The sequence below is a fragment of the Prunus mume genome, linkage group LG3 (genome assembly GCF_029339155.1).
Source record: "Prunus mume cultivar Tortuosa linkage group LG3, ASM2933915v1, whole genome shotgun sequence".
NCBI lineage: Eukaryota > Viridiplantae > Streptophyta > Magnoliopsida > Rosales > Rosaceae > Prunus > Prunus mume.
In genome coordinates, this window is record NC_142700.1 from 8,946,740 (window position 1) to 8,965,128 (window position 18,389).

Here is an 18,389-nt window from a genome sequence, read left to right on the forward strand (position 1 = left end):
TTTCTCATTTCATCGATTATCTGAATGTCTTTGAACATAAAGGATCTTGTATTTCATCTAGTAAATGAATAATATTGAACAAAAATGAAGATTTTCTATTTCATCTACCATTTGAATAACAACTGTATGGACATTGATACAAATTAGTTCCAGCAGAACTATAACCAAGACAGCCTAGAAGACTAACCTCCATTGCCTTCAACAACAATGTCGATGATATACAAATAGGGGGAAAAATGGAGCCAATGGAGGGTGAGAGAAAAAAAAATCAAAATCAATGACTGCTTCCATTACAGTGCAGAAAAATCTGTTTTCTATTTCTTAGGTATTTGGCTTCTGCCTTCTGGAACTATTCCCGTGCCTCCGAGATTAACACGGCATATAGAGCAACTCACCAAAAATTTACAACCAGACTACTGCGTCATCTCAATCCATCAATTTCTTGAACCCATGCAAAATCTGTAACATAATAAAAGCAGCCTCTGTCAAGGTAAACTTCGAAAACCAAACAAATGAGTTAATATCAGGCTGCATTAAACATGTGAACGGATTCCATTCATTAGCCTCTTTAGCCATTTTGGAGTTTCACTTGAGTAAAAACAAGGGCAAGTTTAGCTAGACACCAAGAAATTAGTCAAGTAAATGCTCATTGTTGAAAGAGTTTGGGTTGGAGTGTTTTTGAAAATTTTCTGACTGGTCAAGCATCAGAGCAATAAAAAAAAAAAAAAATTAACAATGGAGATGGGGAGAGACCTTGAAGTACGGATTCAACTGCTGCATTTGGGACAAAGAGACCGACAATTCTGCGGTTATCTGTCGTGGTTTCTATACGCACAACACGTAGCCGCTTGTGGCTTTGCCGGGCCTGTTAAAATTGTCACAAGAGTTAAAAAAATATATTGAAAATTGAGAGGTATGGATGAGATTGCTCACTAATGAACCATAAAGAAAATAGCCTAGAACAATCAAAAGATGTATCCAAAGCAAACCAACAAAACCTTAGTGGGAATAGCTTGGGAACCAATAAACCAAAGTAACACTTGCATTCTTCTTTTTGTATATTTAACTATATATATGATGCTTCAAGAAAGCATGTTTATTACGTATTTCATTATATGTTCTAATTGGATTATTGAATTATATGTTTCGATTTGATTTATGTATTTCATCATACGTTTTTTACCAAATGAAACCCGTTCTGTGGGCATGTATTCATGCACGAAAGCACACATGTTTTCCTGAAGAGTTGAAACTGTTCTACTCTGAAATGGTTGATGCTGATTTTATCCTTCACTATCATGGAAAATGTCTATTGACCATTTTCTTTTTCCTAATATTTTGTCATCCAAGACCCACGGACTTCTGTGAAGGTATGATGACTTGAACTAAAGCACTGAGGGAGAGAGCAAACATGCTTACCATCTCTTTGTTAATTAGTATCAGATAGTACCCAGAAAAATCAAAGAAGTAAACTTACCATGGAAACATTATACAAACAGCTGAAGATAACCATTATAATAAATAAATAAATAAAAGGTCATCTGTACTTTTCCTACAATGAATTATCCAGGAACAATTAGGTGGAACACTGACACTTAATAACACAGCATTGTCATGATTGTCCACAATGGAGAAACAGGCAGCAAATGAAAAAAGTTACCTGCTTAGAAAGAGCCTTTTCAATAGTGCCCCAAACAGGAAGAATGAGGCCACCTAATACATTTACTTCCTGCAGTCTTCTGCCAACAGTACAGAAGTTGCCAAGCTTACAATTGCGCCCATGCATGCACTGCAAGTAAAGGTGAAGTCACAAGATAAATACAATCAGCAAAAGAGATGTATGCACAACTAAAGAATTTTCAACTAATCCACTTAGAATATGAACTGTTATGCACGGGTAGCAGTTTGAGTTCTTTTCTGGTAAAAGAAACAAAATCCAAAACTTCAAGAAAGATAGGGCCAGACTCGCACATAATGTAACCAGCAAAAAATTGCAATGACCATGAAAGTAAACATATTGCACCCGAAGGTTTGAATAAAATTGGTCCAACAATAGTTGCTTTTTCTTTCATTCTTGATCATCATAGAAGAATAGTAAATTTTAATATACAAAAGATATAGATTTTCACCATTATAATATATATAACAACCACCAAGTCATACAATAGCAGTATAGCAACTATTTGTACCAAAAATTCAACAGCCATATCAAATTAAATTCATCAAGCATCTACACCTGTTTGGACGAAACTTCATATTCATCTTCCCAACCACTGCGAGCCTTCTCTAATGTTGACGTTTTTCTGTATTTGTTTTTTAGCTCTGACAGAGGCATTTCTCTGGATAAGGGAAAAAAGTAGGTAAAAGTGAAACATAGATACTTTAAATACAAAAATGAATGGAGCGCGGAAATTATAATTTGATACCTTACTGACTCTCCAACAGCAGGACGGACTATCTTATACGATCCAGAAGTAGAACTGAAACACATTTAGGGTAAACCAATGAAAACAGAGAGTCACGCAGCAGGATTCCCTAATTAAAGGAAAAGAACCACTAACATCTAAATGTCTCTTTTTATAATTAGTTGGCCACCATGGATATAGCTAAATTTCTTGGAACAAAGGTAAACCAATAAATTTTATCATGGCCCACAACATTCAGATTTCAACATCTTGAAATTTTTAAGTTTATTGATCTCAAGTGAACAAATGATATTCCTCCGATTCACTTCTCCAAACTGACATTTTAAAAACTTTAGCAAATTTGGGACCAATAATATCCAATCCAAAAATTCTGGGGATGGTTGGTTCTGTCAATTCCAGTTTGGCATAGTTTGCTCTTATCCAGTTCTATCAATTTATGAAATCGAAATTTCTTTGACACAATTCACGAAACAAGAAAATATACTTAGTATAGACAATTAGGGAATAAAAGTATCAACTATAAGTTCCTCTCAAAGTTTACCACTGCCTAAAGTCTAGTTTGAGTCTTAGCAAAGATGTGCAATTTATTTTTCACCACTTACGGTTGCAATTTGACTTGCAACCAGTATATACTATGTCATGTCTCTTTCCCAGAATTCCAAAACAAATAGATGTAACATGAACTAGCAATCATGAAGACAAACTCAATAAGGAAAAGAAAAAAAAAACCTGGTATATAAATGCACTTGAGTAATATTACCTAGAGCAATCATTGGCAGAACAATCCAAGTTTCAAAATAAAAAATACATACAACTAGAAATGAAGTACCTCTCAAAGGCTAATATGATATGACGTCTCCCCAGCCACTCCCTCCTAGATTCATAGAACCCATCATTGGCAGAACCAAGCCCATCCCTTTGTTTCTCTTCAAGCATGGCACTCGCAGACTACCAAAGATGAACATAATTTAGTATGGTGAATTGACATAGTCATAATCACCACTCAACTACTCAGGTGGAAAAACAATGTACCTCCCACATGATCCCACGATCCAGGGTAAAAGTAAAAAGAACTGTTGAAGCTCCAGACATTTGATCAACATAAACAGTCTGCAACAAATTGGAAGTCAATATCAAGATATATATGTAAAGCAAACAAGTGAAATTAAACAAAGCTTGACCTTCGGAGTTCCTTGTAGCTCTATAACATTAGCTTTCATATCAACAATCCCAGAGTCAAGATTCCCTTCAATGCGTGCATTATGGATAATAAGATCCAAAATGCTAACAAAACACTCGAACAACCTGTGTTTTTTTATGATGTCAGCATATTAAGCCCAACTCTAACTACAACAAGGAAATTATTTTTTAATTGACAGATCATGGACCTATTCTGTATATCAGGTGGCAATCCTAAAATTCGATTGAGGAAACGTCCAACATCATGCATATCTGATTCAACTATACGGCCAGAGAGCTTCCCATAATCTTTCCCAGTAGCTACATTACATATGGCAAGTACAAGTTACCATCAAGAGAAATATAAAATAAAGTTAAAAGCAGATTCACTGTGACACTATTACACAAAATAATATTCTTAAATCAATCAACTGTACTAACATAGTATACAATTTGCAGTATATTTGAGGAAATAAAAGTTAGCATTTAATATTTTATCCAACATAGTACTGTATAGCTGAAAAAAAGCTCACCATCCCTAACTATTCCTACAAAAACGAGAGAAGCTTTTGCCTTCACAATAAAATCTTGAATTGTCTCTGGTTTTTCAGATGAACATCCTGGCGGTACAACAGGCAGAGAATCCTGAAAACTGATTTCTAGTTATTTTACATTACAATTTAATTTTTACTTATATTAATATAATATGGAGGCAACTATATTATTTTTCAGAAGAAGTTCATAAAAACCTGCTCCATAATTCCTCTATACATCAACATCAAAGCTTTCTTTCCATAAGCACTATCATAATTATAGGCACTCAACGATGGGCCTGCCCTGCAATTCATCAAACCAAATGATGAGATAGGCAAATGACTCACAGGATAAGGAATAAAATTACGGCACGTATTCTTATACCACAATGGTAACAACCAATGAATATACATCAACCAAATTCAACTAACCTGCGGTCACCCTGTGTTAGTGCTCCAAGAGATTCTAATCTCTTTGCAACAATGGATGCAAACCGACGTTCTCCACCAAGGTTAGTGAAGAGAAGTCTGCAAAGGAAAGGAAGGATTAAACTACTTTACCAACTCGGAAAAACACTAACCATACATGATTCTCATATCTGTCACAGCTTACACTAATCGCATTGCACAGAAAATGACAAATGAATCATTACAAAAGTATTCTTCTGTGAACAAATGAATTTTATTGCTTCTCAAGAGACAGAAACTCACATAGTTGCAAAGCCACCGGTTGGCATGGTTTAACCATAATTCAACCAAACTACTCATACATCAGCATGATACCATTGCATATGTTGAGCATTCAGTAAATAAGGATATCTAGTTGCACTAAAGCATTAATGATTTTGGATCTTATCCTGTCAACTAGGCGCTCTGATACACTACAGTGTACTGACTCAGTGGACAAGCCCTTACTTCTAACAGTAGAGAAAGCTGGGTGCTTCTAACAGTACTGACTCGAGAGAAAACAAGCCCTGACTGATTTAGCTAACTTAAGATGGGTGAGCCAAATAAAAAAACCAATTATACATAAGCGTCTATCCACCTGTATTCAGGAGCAGAAGCTTGATTTGACCGATGAGTTCTTCCAAACTGTTGAATTGCTCGATCAGCACTCCAAGGAAGTTCCAGAGTTAGATGTACCCTTCTTCTCTGTTGTTAAATGTACATGAGAGAGATATATATATATATATATATATATATACATATCCAATTTCACCGCACTGTAAGCCAGCAACTGATCAGAAGATACAGTTCTAGAAAAATAGGCATACCTGATTAGCAGCTCTTCTATCTGCCTGCAAAGACACACCAGCAGATCCAGCTTCAGAAATGATAGCAACCAACTTCTTGCCATCCATGAAAAGCTGCTTCTCATGCATGTTGACCATCTCCATGGAAATCTCCTTCCTAAACCAAAACATAGTTTAGCCAATTTTAAAAAAATTCAAAATAAGTATGAGAGACAAAAAAATACCATAACTCACGTGTTCCGTGCCTGGTAGGTAACACCTTTCCCACCAGATGCCCTCACAAGCATACCTCGCCTTCCTGTCATTTCTGCTACTTTATCAGGGCCTCCAAGCTGCAGCCCACCCAAAAAAAGAAACTCTGTTGAGGCACTAAACAGAAAATGTTGAGGCCAACTGTTTGAGGGTTGTAGAATATGAATATCAGGTTGGAATCTGCAGTGTAGCAGTCTTGTCAAAGTGACTGTAGATTAAATGGCTTGTACACAGCAGGATCACTGTTAGTGCTTCCTTTATATGGAGCAAGACTTATTGTCAATACAAGTAGAGACTTAAATGGAAATCAAAGATAGTGCTACCTTTCTATCAATCTCACTGATCTCCATTGGCTTTCAATCTCAGGCACAATGGCCTCTCTTACCTAGCATCTTTCTTTCTTCGTAGGACTCTTACCCACCCATCTTAAGTCTTTAAATTTATATTTACTTGAACATACATTGTCATAACCATGCAGGATCGATACTTTTAAGTAGAGGCTGGTATAAATCGGTTTGAACAAAACCAAAGGGTAAAACAATTTTAAGGAGCAACGTTTAAAAATTTATTTACAAGAATCAATTAAAGTAGGAACCATACAGGCACTTAAGATTAAAAGGGATCATTTTACGCATTTGATGATGATGCTTATGAAGAGTGAGCTTATTCAAGGAGTTTGGATGGATATTGTTTCACTAGCAGTGAAGATGTAGACCAGTAGCCTAACTATTTCCTACCTTGGACCTTTGGGGGTTTCTCAAAAGGCAGAGTCGGTGCCGGATTCAATTTTTGAGCCTTAATTAAAAATGACTCGGAGCTTAGAAGAGGATATACCTATCAAAAGTTGTGAAACAGACTTCAATTCGGAGTTAGAATGTGCAGCTGAAGAACTATGTTTTCAGTCTTCTTTTTGAGTAGTTTAATTCTAGGATCTGTGGTAAGAGTTATATTCATAGTGTTGATAGATTTACTACACCAGTAAATGTACCACAGGCATACGGGGTTTTCTTAACTCTTATTTATTGACACTCTGCTTAAGACTAAAAAGAGATGCATGGACCACTAAGTAAATGCATACCAGAGACCTATTTCACATATTTATTATCAGAGATGCCTGCTCTAGCATACAGAGATTTATGACCAAAAAATTTTGGTTCAATTTCAGTTAGTACCCTGACTTTCATCCACAAGGCATGTTGGTACCCGTATTAGTACCTAACAGCAGAACCTCATTATAGTGTGGATACTAAGTCTTAAAATTGAAAAGACGGATACTATCATGCCATCAGGTGAAAGTTCAGGGTACTAAACTGAAATTGACCCAAAATTTTTTTAACAAGTATGCCAAACGTATGCATGAAAAATGATTAATTTAATATAATTGTACAAATAAGAATAGATTTATTCCATTTAGACCTAACTCTTAATGATTTGAGCATCTAACAATTCATGAAAAGAAATAGAAACAGACTACAGCATGGCACACAGCTAGAGCCTCCAATAACTAACAGATCATAGGCACGGCTCTTTCTAGTTAGAATTTGGAAGGAAAAAGAGGGCAAACATGGAGGTATCTACAAAGTCGGATAAAATTAAATTATGAACACATGATTCAGTGTCTTCAAAATGACATGAGAAATAGAGAGAGAGAACATCGCCACTACCTGATCAATGATATCATCCAAAGGATTGTTCGGAAGATTCAAAGAACGAACTAACTCCAATATTTTTAACTTACGATCCAAAGCTGCTTCATACCTACAAGGTTATGAAACTTATATTGATGCTGAAAATTACAATAAAACAATGAATACCAATATGAAAAATAAGTTATTAAACATGAAACTCTTGTGGCCAAAAACAAAATGAAACTAACCTCCTTGTAAGTTCAGCAATATACTCTTGTTTCTTTTTCAAAAAGTCTTCCGTTCTTTCCTTGCATGAATGACATGACCAATCTCCAGATACAACATCTGTCACAGGTGGGATAAGACATGCAGCATGCACCAGTTGGCCACAACAGGAACACTGAAGCAATTTCTTTCTTTCCTGCAGCAAGTATCTAATGGTTAAGAAACATACTGCAAGCGCTAAAACAATCTTAACATGTCAAATGGAATTACCTCCTCAGAACTGCAAATTTCACAAATTTGAAACTCGTCATCAGATTCAGTAGATTCATGAGCAGAATCAGCTGCATTGATCAAACAAAAATTCGAAATAAGAAGCAAAGGTAGTATTGCAGTTGTACTGCTTTTCACCCAAACATAGAATAAAACATGTTGTGATTGCTGTAAAATGCCCCCAAAAGGAGAAGATTGAAAATTAAAAAAATATAATGAACAGTTGCATTGAATATATCAGTAGGTGCATTCTGCAAACAGACTAAAACGTGATGCACCAATAAAAACAATAGAGAGATTTGTGTCGATATTACAATGAGGATCCAAACAAGACAAGTTTGCGAGGTAAATTTCTTGTGAAGAACAAGAAGATACCAGAGACATAATATAAGGGTCCAAAAAGAAGTGTGTTACATCTATTATCAGCCAGTTTCTAAAAACTCACTTTCAGATTCTTCATCACTTTCATCATCACTTGCAGGTTTCCATTTTGCAACTTTCCTCACTCTCCCTTTCATTGAAACACCAGGAGTTGCTGAGTGCCTCTTGCGCTGCAGCTCCTTTACACTTTCTTCTCCTATTATAACTCAAGAAAGTAAATTGGTGGTGACATTAAAATAAACGATGCAAACAATAGTACAAAATCACATATATACCTTCAAGAGGTTCAGGCTTTTCAGGCAAAGGATAATTTTCCTCAACAAATTTAAGTAACAGTTCTCGAGGTCCAGAAATAAAATCATCAAGTTCAAGACCCTGCTTAAGCAAGGACACACAAAATAAATGAAGATTGTACACATCAAAAACCAAATACATCAGGAAAAACCAATGTGCTCACATATTTGGTCACGGCCTCCTCCGTTCGTGCCTCTCCAGTACTCTGAAGGCCAATAACCACACACTTGCCATCCATCAATGCTTGCTTAGCTAGTCTTACTGCAGCTGGCACCTTAGCTGACATACACATATGCCTAAAGAAACGCTGCAATATATGCACAAAACCAATAACAACAAAAAGCCAATAAGTTTGTAATTAAAAAAAAAAATCTAAGGACATAAATGTGAAAATTTTAGAAAACAATTGGAAAACAAAATGTAAACCGACAACATCCAAGAACAGTGAATATTAGATACCTGATGGCTAGCCCAATATAATCGCCAGACTTGACTAGAATTGGGCCTTTCATTAGTGATAAATGCAGCTGCTGATAGTATATCCAATCGCAGCTCTGTCCAAAACCCTGCTGCTTTTTCGTACATGTCCTAAGAAGACAACAAAGTAACATAAATAAATAAAAATTTTAAAAAAAAATAGAAAATTCAAAATATCAAATATCCAGGGAGAAAACTATGCCCCACTCAAAGTTAGTAAGTATGCAGACCCTCACCAAAGGAGAAAGAAAAAAAAAAGTAAATTTATGGGGAGAGGGACTTTACTTAACAACTAGAAAGTCTCAGGTCTTGCCCCTCAAATATGCCTTAAGGTGTTTCTGATGAAATTGTTGAAATATCCAGGTCTAATGAAAGATATATATTTTCTTCCATATCTAGTCTTCTTCCCTCTTTCTATCTCAAAATATCTCTTTATAGATTTATATATCTCTCTCTCTCTCTCCTATTCTTCAAACTTCAAGGAACCTAGCACATCCAGTTGTCCTCTATTGCAGATCAATATTCAAAATTAATTAAAACAAACAGGCAAGCATTTGGTGCATGCTATGATTACAAATTTTGTTTTATGAATTATTCTGAACCTCGTAAAACAATCATTTATCTTTTCTTTTTTTTTTCTTTTTTGCAGATCAATATTCAAAATTATGAAACAAAAGCAGTCAAGTCAACAACCCCTTTCACTTTAATTATCGGACTATTTTCATGACAAAGGCAGTTAGTATATGAGAATCTACAGTCTACCTCACAATGAAGAAACTTGATAAGAATCATAAGCAAATTTCCCTAACCTAAGAAATACTGAATTGTTCTTTTACGCAATATTCCCTTAAAGCAATATTCCAGACAATGTACCCCACATGAACTTTGTCATTATCTTTGAACAATTACCCATGAGTTGGGACAAAAGTTGGCCAAACATGCATGTCATAGGAATTTCTAAACTCAGAATAAGCAATAATAAGCATCTCACAGGTGTTAATCAAGGGCCCATTTAGTAACCTTTTTCTTTCTTTCTTTTTTCCTATTTTGGATTTAAGATACAGAAAGTTTGTAGGCAAGTCTGTGTGACATGTTAGCAAGTAAACTGAAACAGGATAGATTTCATATAAACATGTTAGCACATGAGTATGCCATACCATCATTTCAGGTTCTAGCGGTGCTTCAACAACTTCAAACTCTGCCCCTTTGTAGCTAAGAGTCCGACATACATACATCCCCCTGAAATATTAAATAATACAATTTAAAACATATTTTTATTTCATAATACTGATGGCACTCTAATAAGGGCCTAAGTTGAGGACTTGCACATCAGTTATCAGATCATACATGGACAGATGAGATGCACAGTAGGTGAAGTGAGTACATTTTATCCGTCTATATTTGATTTAAGAGCTTACATGCAAGCCCTCAAATTGAGTCCCCAAACTTAGATCCTTATTACATTGCCTTTGCTCCTAATGTATCTTTTACACGTAACTATCCTTCTCCGTGTTACCTTGCTTTCATGTCCATGGCAACAAGTTCGAGTGCTCCAACACCTCCTTTCTCAAGAGCACCTACATACACTATGCTGTTAGAAAATACACTTCCTAGAATCTGCAAACCAGGTACTCAAATATAGAAAGTGACACAATATGTATAGGTTGGCGGGGGAGAGAGAGAGAGGGGAGGAGGAGAAGGGAGAGGGCATATACCTAAGCAGTCACATGTATGTGCATGTGTATATATACACAAAGAAGCACACACATACAGAAGAACATATGATACATAAGACACCAAAATTTCTTGTTTCATATCCCAAAAATAGTAACAACAGATTGCCAACCAAGCAATCTAATCCTCCAGCAAATTATAGATGTAGAATAACATAAGAACATAAATGTTGGACTACACGAATTCGTTTCAGTTGCCCCACTGGCTGAATGGAAACACATCCTACCAAAAGGGTACCATTCTAAGCCGAATTCACCCATGACTAAATGATATCTAAAGATACTCCATGTTAATTGATACCTCACAAATGAAATTGCATACGGTCTAACCTCCAAATAACAAAACCATTTTAGGATAGTAGCAAAGTGGGGAAGAAAAAAAGGAAAGGAAATTTGGAACAATAATCATGTTGCCAAAAGAAAAAGAAAAAATTGAGTATACCAGAGACAGAAAAGCCAGGTGTTTCTCAGAGAGACATAGAGGTAGAGAGGGAGGTTTCAGCTAAACATGCTAGCACCACAACTGTTTTACTGATTTAAGCATCAAAATTAATTTAGGATAAAGGAAACTAAACTAGATCCAGCAGATATCGTAGTGCAAATGATTTTTCCTATTTTTATGTGATTTCATATTGAAAAGCAATATATATAAAATAAAAATTGGAAGGAGAAGTGAGTAAGAGTTTATAAACAAGAAAAAGAAATATATAGGTACTTCAAACAAAAACCCCACCTAGAAATTCACGGAAATCAGAAAAGGATGTTCCAGGACCCCAAAGACCAAGCCGTACCATGTAACCCATATTCCGTGGTTCGGATGCCCCAGTTGCTGAGCAATAAATAACACGAGCTTCAGGAAGCCGAGCCTGTGATGATACAATATTAATATTACAAGTTAATAGACTCACTATATCCAATTCTTCGCCCTTTTACCACTACATATCATTTTTTAATTATTCAGAGGAGCCATCGGTATCACAGTCATGCATATATGCATGATGTGTTTGTAAATGTGATGCCTGTGTGTCAAGTATACAGTTTGAGTACTTGGTAATTTCCTTTGGGGTTGTTTTGATACACTTGAATATTTATTAAAAGGGAAAATAATCAACAAGGAAGACTTTCACTGTTGCCACAGAAAGGTGTGTAACATGATGGATTTCCTTCCATTGGCTAAAGCGATTGAGGGAGAAAATCCCAACCAATAAAAAATGGCCATGGGAGATTTAAATAGGTTAAAACAGAGGACGAGTTTCAGGGTAATGAAGAACTTTCCCTCAAATGCTTGATTTTCAATGATAAATGATTTGTCTATAAGAATCTTTTTCTGCAAATTTTATTTAGTTAATCCAGTTATGAGTTAATTAATTACAGTGCAAATGTCAAACATAGAGAGTGTAGATTAGAGAAGAATGACATGGCGACTATTATCAGCACTCCTCAGATCAAATTTCAAATACAACATATCAATACACTTTGCCCAAATTTGAGGGCACATAAATATATATATTTTTTTTTAAAATAAGGGGATAGTAGAAAAATAAAATGAAAGAGTGATTCAATTGAGTCTCAACTTGACCTCAAGTTTCATTTAGCTTAATAATTTAATCATAAAGCTCCATGTTTCTTAATTTCTATTACCCATATCCTTTCTTAATTCAAGTTTAACTGACTTAAAGTATCTCAAGGAAAACCTTATCGATGTTATTGTCATTAGTATTTATTTTTAGCTGGATAACATGAATGCAACATACCCTACTAAGTTTATCTGAAATAAGAGTTTTATCAGACTTAATAAAGTAAAATGAAAAATCAGGACTCTGCAAACTCAAATATCTTAAATGTTTCTATAAATTACCCAATAATAAAACTATTAATCTAATTCTTGTACAATGACTAAAAATTAGGAATATATATGCAGTATATGCATCTTCAAACCTGAATGTCAAGAACTGCTTCCCCAGTACGTGTTGGCTGACTTCCAGATTCAGGCACCAGATTTTTGGCTTTGTGGCACTACAATGAAGCCATTGACCCTTAGCAATAAAAAGCAAAGCATATTGACACCATGGAATTTTTTATTCCATCAATTAAAGCACGAAGTAAAAGTCATAATACAAATATTTACAACGAAAATATACTACCTCATCAAATATGATAAGGCCATTGTATCCTGATCCGCACCACTGCTGTAGCTGCTGCATACGTGAACGACCTCTCTCAGAGGATGCAATGAGGCTGCTGTATGTAAGGAAAATAACTCCTTCCTTAACGCCAACAGACTTTGAATCAAGTTTAGAATATGGCAGCTTGTTCAAGGCGTGAACTGCAAGCGAGATTATATATATTGTAATACTGTTCTGAAACAGAGAGCCTCTTGTGCATGAAAGAATAGCTTAATTCCAATTGGAGAATATTTTAAATTCAGAAACTTAGTAACCTGTAGCTAAACCTAAGCAGAGTGACTGTGCCATACTCTATCTGCAAATTTTATATTTTCTGTCTTCTCGTCCTCCTCTATTTTTGGCATGTGGCATCGTCTCATGATAGTATGATACCACAACCCCTTACCAGACAATGTGATATACCAATAAGTTCAACCAAGCCCAAGCCAAACCAGAGTTTGAACAAAAAGTTGTAAACCTTAATCCTTCACATTTTGAATAGCAATTGCATATTCTTTGCTAGAATAATGGGAACTTCATGACTTAAAGCATAGTTTCAGTAGTGTGGTCTATAGACATGCTATCGCCACTTACTTTCCAGTTTCCACCCACAATTGTAGGCCTAATTCATCTGTATCAATTTTTCCTGGCAGTTCTATACTTGACTTCTTTCCATTATTAAATCATCCTCACAGCATTTTCAAATGTCATTAAGCTTTAAAGCATCAAGTTATGACACCCCAGAAAAGAACCATCAACCACAGCAACATACTGTGCAATGATACGGCATACATAAATTAAGCAACACAAAAAATTAACCGAGGAAGCAACTAGTCTAACGCGACAATTTCTGTTCAATAGGAGCGTCAAATGTTTTCACATAATGGGAGATCTATGTACTTGTTTTACCGTTTCTTCCTGATATTGGTGGATTACTTGTCCACCTTCTTGTATGGTTTTTATGAAATAAAACTTCTCTTTAAAAAAAAATTAATAATTATAGGAGCGTCAAATGTAATTATTCCTCAAACTCTAACATGATTTTTTTAAAAGCAATAAAAGAAAGGCTAAAGTACAATTCATAACTATTTAAATCATTTGAATCACATATATCTTCTCTAACCTTCTAATTGCTTCCTCCAATGTCCAGAAATTGTGATGCTTTAATGAGTAATTTGTACCGTTTAAAAAGTAATTGAAAATCAAATTTATTTGCATAAATCATATAAAGTCTCTTATTGCAACTTTATCTATATTCAAAAAAATTAATGCCTTATTTACCTTCAATAGAAGTTGCACCTACATCATCTAAGTCTCTTCTTGCATCAAACTTCAAATCTGAACCAACAGAAACCCACCTGTTTAAGATCAATGCAGAGGAGAAAAGCATTAAATAAAGATTATTTGAAAAGCATAATTCCAGCCAGCCTAGCATAATATTTAGTAATGTAATTCCAACCAACATAATAAAACACACTTACCAACTTTTTCTTACCATATTAAAAGTAGATAAAAATACTGAAACTCCCACAATTGAGTTTCGTTGACATGTTTAAGTGTGACAACTTATTTTTGTGTGGCAGAAAAAAGTTACTGTCACTTAGTATCTTCACCCCTAACACAGAAAATTGGTTTCTTTTGGAGTGCATATGATTTTTTTCTCAGACTTTGTGTCTATTTACTTCTTCTGTTAGTGTCTTAACTTTCCACATGAAACATGTATTAAAAAGACATTTGTATAAGTGATTTTCAAACGCTACTAACAATCTGTATTTGAGTAGCAGTAACAGTTACAATTATAAGTAAGCAACAATTTCAATAGGTACTAGCTTAGAATAGGATCGGAGAGGCTATTTTGCTCCATGTCATCTTTATTTGTCTGCATAGGCTCCATTTTGTCTTTTTATGCAAATGAAGTCAAACACAGACTGCAAGCCAAAACTTACACTGCTTTCCTCATCCCATGGTGCCAATTCTCCCATATTAACCCTGCTATGGTTCGACCTTTCCCCACACCAGCTCCATCCCCAACAAAGAATCCTGCCCTCTCTCCACTTGGAAGATGCTGGAGGTGTCTCTGTCAACAAAACGAAAACTATTTTACAATGGAGCAGACAATTGAAAATTGACAAGAAGAGTGGCAATAAGAGCAACCTGACAAGCATAGACCAATGTCTCAATCTGTAAACATGATAAAGCCTTTAAATTTTCCAGATCATCCTTGATTTTTAGATCATAAGTGGGCTCGGGTGGCTGCACAGCAGACAACGACGATGTTTCCACAACAGGATCTGGATGAGGAGGTCCAATGGATAATTTTGGAGGGCGCTGCACAAAAGCAACATAAAGTGTATCTGAGATGCCAGTTCCAGAGGCTTAAATAACAATTGAAGACACTAAAATTGTAAAAGCGAAAGAAAACTGCAATATAGAACTTGTAATCATGAAATCCTAACAGTTATGAAAAAAATATCACATAGTACTTGTTAATGGAAAACTGAGAGACTCACATAGTCTGTAAATGTTTCTCCTGCCGTGCCACCTTCATCTTCTTCTCGCTCCACTTCAATGGCTACCTGACATATTCAAAAGCAGCAGGGAGAATATAAGCCTACATGTAAGAACCTGGCTAACAGGACTTCAAAATATAAACAAATGTATATGAATGCCAATTTTTTAACTATATCAAATGTTGGATTTTGTATTTTTCAACACTTCCACTCACGTGTGGCCAAACTAGGCCTGACACGTCGATGAGTTGCGTACCATATCTTAGAATATCTAATCTGGTATTTTTGTATTCTGAACACAAACAATTGTTGACTGCATAGATTTCAAAACTAGAAATAACCAACATGGGATTAACATAAAATATATGTACAAATATATATATATATATATATATATAAGAAGCCAGAACCTATATTAAAAAAAGCATAAAGCATGATGGACTAGAAGTCCGTCAGGAACATATTTGTTTAAATAATTGACAGAAATTAACACAAGTTGACATGAAATAACTAGGTAAACAACAAATACCCCACTGACAATGAAGTAGGTCTGCCATGCTGTGTCACCTATAGTTAGTGTGTCATGTTCATGTTGAGCTAAAATAACACAACTGTGTATCGCACTCATATCTTCTTTTTCTTGGCGTGTCAATTAAACTCTAAAACCATCACCAAAAACAGGAATTACCACCCCTAGCAACAACAAGTGTATGTATTTGCTTTACAGACTTAATATACATGTTCGTTATTGATGGGAACAATTCATTAAATTGACACAAAGGAGTGCAGCACCATAATATTATACCTCACTTTATAGTAGAACATATTAGAAGCTCACTAAATAACTTATAATGCGTCCCAAAAGATGCATATGCAGCATTTTGTGATTACAGTTAAGGTTTGGTGAATTCTGAAAAAATCGCTGGAGATTTTTAAATAGAATTAAAAGAATTTTAGAGTTGATGCCAAGGCTTTGCAAGTTCAAATGCTGCACTAGGGTTCTGACCTAAAATCATTATTCTTTTAATTTAAGTAATCTGGTAGAAGTTTCTCAACCATTCCCCATCATAAGTTTCCCTTTCGATTTCCCTTTTTATTTTTATTAGACTGCAGTTAAATTAATTTAAACTCCAAGGACAAACAAATATGTTGGAAAAACAGAGACTTTGGGCACATAAGTGGACACTTATCCCTTGTTAATGGTTGCCCAGTCAAGAACACTGTTCCCCAATAACAAACATATAGGAAAAACAAAGACTTTGAGCACATAAGTAGACACTTATCCCTTGTTAGTGGTCGTCCAGTCAAGAAAACCGTTCCCAAATAACAAACATATAGGGAAAACAGTGACTTTGTGCACATAAGTGGACACTTATCCCTTGTTAGTGGTCGCCCAGTCAAGAACACCGTTCCACAATAACAAACATATAGGAAAAACAGAGACTTTGAGCACATTAATACAAAAAAGAACACCGTTCCCAAATAACAATCCTATAGTAGACACCTCCAATATGTGCTGGTTAGAATTCTATATTCTCATGGTGCGTAGTAATGGAACTGCACAGAAAGGAAACTTTTTGGCATTTTACTAGTTTTAGCTACCAAGGAAGCGAAGTATTACTAGTACTCATAGCATTAACATTAACACATTTCAAACTTTCATTTCCACATTCCCGCAATTTATCAGCAACCAAACAATTGTGTTCAACAATTACCTCATTGACCTCCTCGGGAGGAGGCGGCAGGGGCAGGCGGGGAGAGAAGAACTGTTGGAGCTTCGACACGTCGACGGCGAGGTCAACTTGACACTGAGGGCACCGGAATCTCGCGAGGCCATGAGGCACGTTGAGGATGGCCTTGCAGTTGGCGCAGGGGAGCTGGATCTTCGTGGGATCGACGCCATGGGGGCCCCGTGGGGCGGCAGCAGAGGAGGAACTGTGCCCTTGTTGGGCCCATGTGGGGGCAGCGGGGCATGGGCCGGGGCCCGGGTCATCAGCTCCGGCGGCAGCATCTGCGGCAATTGGCACGTGTCGCACGAGAATTCGGTGGCCTCCACCGTCAGGATCTTACCGCAGCCGGCGCAGCGCACCTGCACTCCGCCTCCGGTCCCACCACCGCTCTTGGATGGCGGTGGGACTGAAGGAGGTTGATGCTGCTGCATCGCACTGGATCAGTATCGCCCTCCTCGTTTTGCTCTCTCTAATCTCTTTCTCTCTGGCTCGCTCAAACGGCTTCAATTTGGTTGAATTGAGCTTTGGATTAAGAGAGAGAGGGAGAGGTTAAGGCGCGAAGAGAGAGGGTTTGGGAGTTTGGGGTTTTTTTTCCCACTTTCTCTCTGTGTGTGTTTTTGGTTTTTGCCTCGGTGGAGAGTAATTATGAGATCAAAGTGACGTTTGACATTTCGTTCTTTATCCGAGCCAACTGTAGGCTCGGGCTGGCACGTGCATTAGGCACGTGACATTCCCCATTTTCAAATTTTTCTTATTTTCCTTTGCCAACACTGTGAAAATCTTGTTGCCAAAGAAGTTGGTAGTTGCTACTTGCTAGTTACTTTCTACATTCAAGCTACTCTCCTCAAACCTCCTATTGTCATCTCCTTGTTTTTGTCTCACCAAATCCACAAACATCCAATGGCCAAAGAGAAAAATCCACAAAGCAATTCCAACAATCCACTCCTTTCCTTATGGTCACTACATCACCCCACCCTCATATATAGAACAATGACATTGTTATATTTTTAGTCTCTTTTTATGATTTTGATGAGAGACTCGTTTAGTTTTGGAAAATGTATCACAATTACAAGTTATTGGGAGCAAACTAATCGATGGAATGAACGAAATGTAAATAGTTAATATAACATGGCCATAGATTTTAGGTTGTAACTTTATCTAGTGAGTTTGTTGATGTTGCACCCATGAAGTATGGAAGGTGTCAACTAATGGGAACTACTTAGGGAGGAGTTAGGACACGAACTAAGAGCATCTCCAACAGAGATGTTATTTGTCAGGTGGATGATCTAACGGAAAGTTTTGACAGCAAGTGATATTCCAACCAATGTGTTAA

At 36.3% G+C, this 18,389-nt stretch overlaps 1 protein-coding gene across 1 annotated transcript; it reads right to left on the bottom strand.

Moving 5' to 3' along the window:
* Positions 1-74: 74 nt before the first annotated feature.
* Positions 75-17,629, bottom strand: EMB1135 (RING/FYVE/PHD zinc finger superfamily protein). The gene is given in 33 exon segments (XM_008227762.3): positions 75-459; positions 754-865; positions 1,661-1,789; positions 2,237-2,339; positions 2,427-2,480; positions 3,256-3,374; positions 3,459-3,536; positions 3,608-3,731; positions 3,815-3,926; positions 4,139-4,250; positions 4,355-4,442; positions 4,571-4,666; positions 5,184-5,290; positions 5,413-5,548; positions 5,626-5,723; positions 7,308-7,401; positions 7,520-7,692; positions 7,767-7,837; positions 8,212-8,343; positions 8,423-8,522; positions 8,605-8,748; positions 8,901-9,029; positions 10,076-10,157; positions 10,435-10,495; positions 11,385-11,517; positions 12,590-12,667; positions 12,796-12,977; positions 14,098-14,174; positions 14,763-14,893; positions 14,971-15,144; positions 15,327-15,392; positions 17,042-17,232; positions 17,235-17,629. Coding segments are annotated over 33 exon segments (3,777 nt in total). The 5' UTR covers positions 17,488-17,629; the 3' UTR covers positions 75-421.
* Positions 17,630-18,389: the final 760 nt, after the last annotated feature.